The following is a 1,981-nucleotide window of genomic DNA, read 5'->3' as shown; positions in this document are numbered from 1 at the left end:
CTCTAATGTAAAGGACCAATCTCTAAAACTTGACAAAAGCGGAAAATATAAAATATCGAAGTATTGGTATGACGGACAAGGAATTCATGTATATTTTGCTTAGTTTTATTTTCAGTAGGGGGAGGGGAAAAGTACATGAACCGATCGTCAGGTACTTGTGATCTTGTTGAGTGCTGTAACAAGAATAAAAAAAAAAACTTTCCCTCAAAACAGTATTGCGGCTATAAATGCTTAAACTGACAAATTGAAAAATGCAATTTAAATTTGAAATAAAACCAAGTTATTCGTGAGATAATTCTATAATTAATTAAAATGTAGCCTAAACTGCATGGTCTATGTAAAATGTCGCTTATATTTATAGTGTTTCGTGTTTATTGGGCTCAAAACCATCTCTTTTTAAACTGAATGTCCATATTTCCCTCAGTTTCAGGTGCGTAAGAATTTAAATATATACTCGTCTTGTTCCGATTTATTGGTACAGTTAAAAGCCCACATGGCAACATCTCGCAAACAATAATGTTCCAAGCACGGGAATATAGCATGCACTTCCTATTTCACGCTGTCTCTGATGACGTCACGCAACAAGGGAGATAAGCGATTTACAATAAATGATCCACTTGTCACACAGGTTAGTTTAAACGACTATTAGTGATGGAAATTGGTGACAAAAAAATTAATAGACCTCAGAATGTCATTCATATTGCTCCAGAGGCTGAAAATAATGGATAATTATGAATTTTCACAAAAATATTATACTTGACCTTTAATCTTTATCCTGCACCATCTGCCCTGACCAGGCACGAATATGAAACACAAGCTACTTCTACAGTTGTAGTCTTGTTGCAATCTTGAGATTTTTTTTCAAGGATCATTATTCTATTTATTGCTGTTGTAAAGATTAAAGTCCCAACTGCTACTTTTCTCTTCCTTTGTTAAAAGAACAAACCAGTAGAGTTACAGTCTCGAAAGAGACTTCTGGTTCCCTTGAAAATCAGTTTTTGTATTGGATATATATGCCGAATACAGTTCTGTATGAAAAAATATCAGACAGTTTGAGGCCCGTAAGGGCCGAAAACTGTCTGATATTTTTTCATACAGAATTGTATTCGGCATATATCGTACTTAAAACATTGCTCTCTACATTTCTTTTCATTTACCTGAGACAGTCTGATATTAAAACAAAAGTATGGCCATTGAATCATTCCTGAATGAAAACTACTCACTGATACTAGACCCTTTATTTTCATTTGTTGATTTACCTGAGACAGTCTGATATTATAACAATAGAATTTAGACTTGAATGAAAACTACTAATTCTCTGACTGAGAGTGTTAGGAATCAGCTATTTTGTATTGGATAGTGGGAGTGAACAAATCTGTTTAAAATGGAGAGTGGGGACGAAATATTCTTGACTCACAACAAATTTAAACCTGAAAGCAATGGATCAGATTATGATACCGATAATCTCGTAAGTGATATTCTAGGGATGGAGAAGGAAAATGATAGTACTGCTGTGAACTTTGATTTAAACTTTGAGAACCCATCAAAAAATATCAATGATGCAGACCCGCTTTCAGAGACTGACATGAACAATCTTATCAAAAGTGCCGTTCCTCAGAATACAGAGAGGAAATCCAGATGGGCTGTAAATATTTTCACAGAATGGGCGAAAACAAGAAATATTGAGGAACCTATTTTGTCTATGGACAATATGACCCTAAATCAATTCCTATGTGGCTTCATCACGGAAGTTAGAAACAAAGCAGGGGAACATTACCGCCCAAACACTCTCTATGAGATTATAACATCAGTTCAACACTATCTACGTCAAAATGGCAAATTTGTCAGTTTTCTCGATGATAATGGATTCCGTAAAATGAGACAAGTCCTCGATGCACGGATGAAGGAAGTGGCTAAAACAGGCTTAGGGAGTTCCCGCAGGAAAGCCGAAATCATTAGTGTCGACCAAGAGAATATGTGA

General features: G+C 35.4%; 1 protein-coding gene across 1 annotated transcript; it reads left to right on the top strand.

The window, feature by feature from the left end:
- Window positions 1-1,384: 1,384 nt before the first annotated feature.
- LOC134266120 (uncharacterized) lies at window positions 1,385-1,981 on the top strand. The gene has a single exon (XM_062748353.1). The coding sequence runs from the start codon at window positions 1,385-1,387 to the stop codon at window positions 1,979-1,981; it is 597 nt and encodes a 198-aa protein (XP_062604337.1).

Source organism: Saccostrea cucullata, unplaced genomic scaffold (genome assembly GCF_032062105.1).
Source record: "Saccostrea cucullata isolate Sc308-1 unplaced genomic scaffold, CSIRO_AGI_Scuc_v1 ctg292, whole genome shotgun sequence".
NCBI lineage: Eukaryota > Metazoa > Mollusca > Bivalvia > Ostreida > Ostreidae > Saccostrea > Saccostrea cuccullata.
The sequence above is the reverse complement of the archived record's forward strand: the minus strand, read 5'-3'. Positions and strand labels throughout refer to the sequence as shown.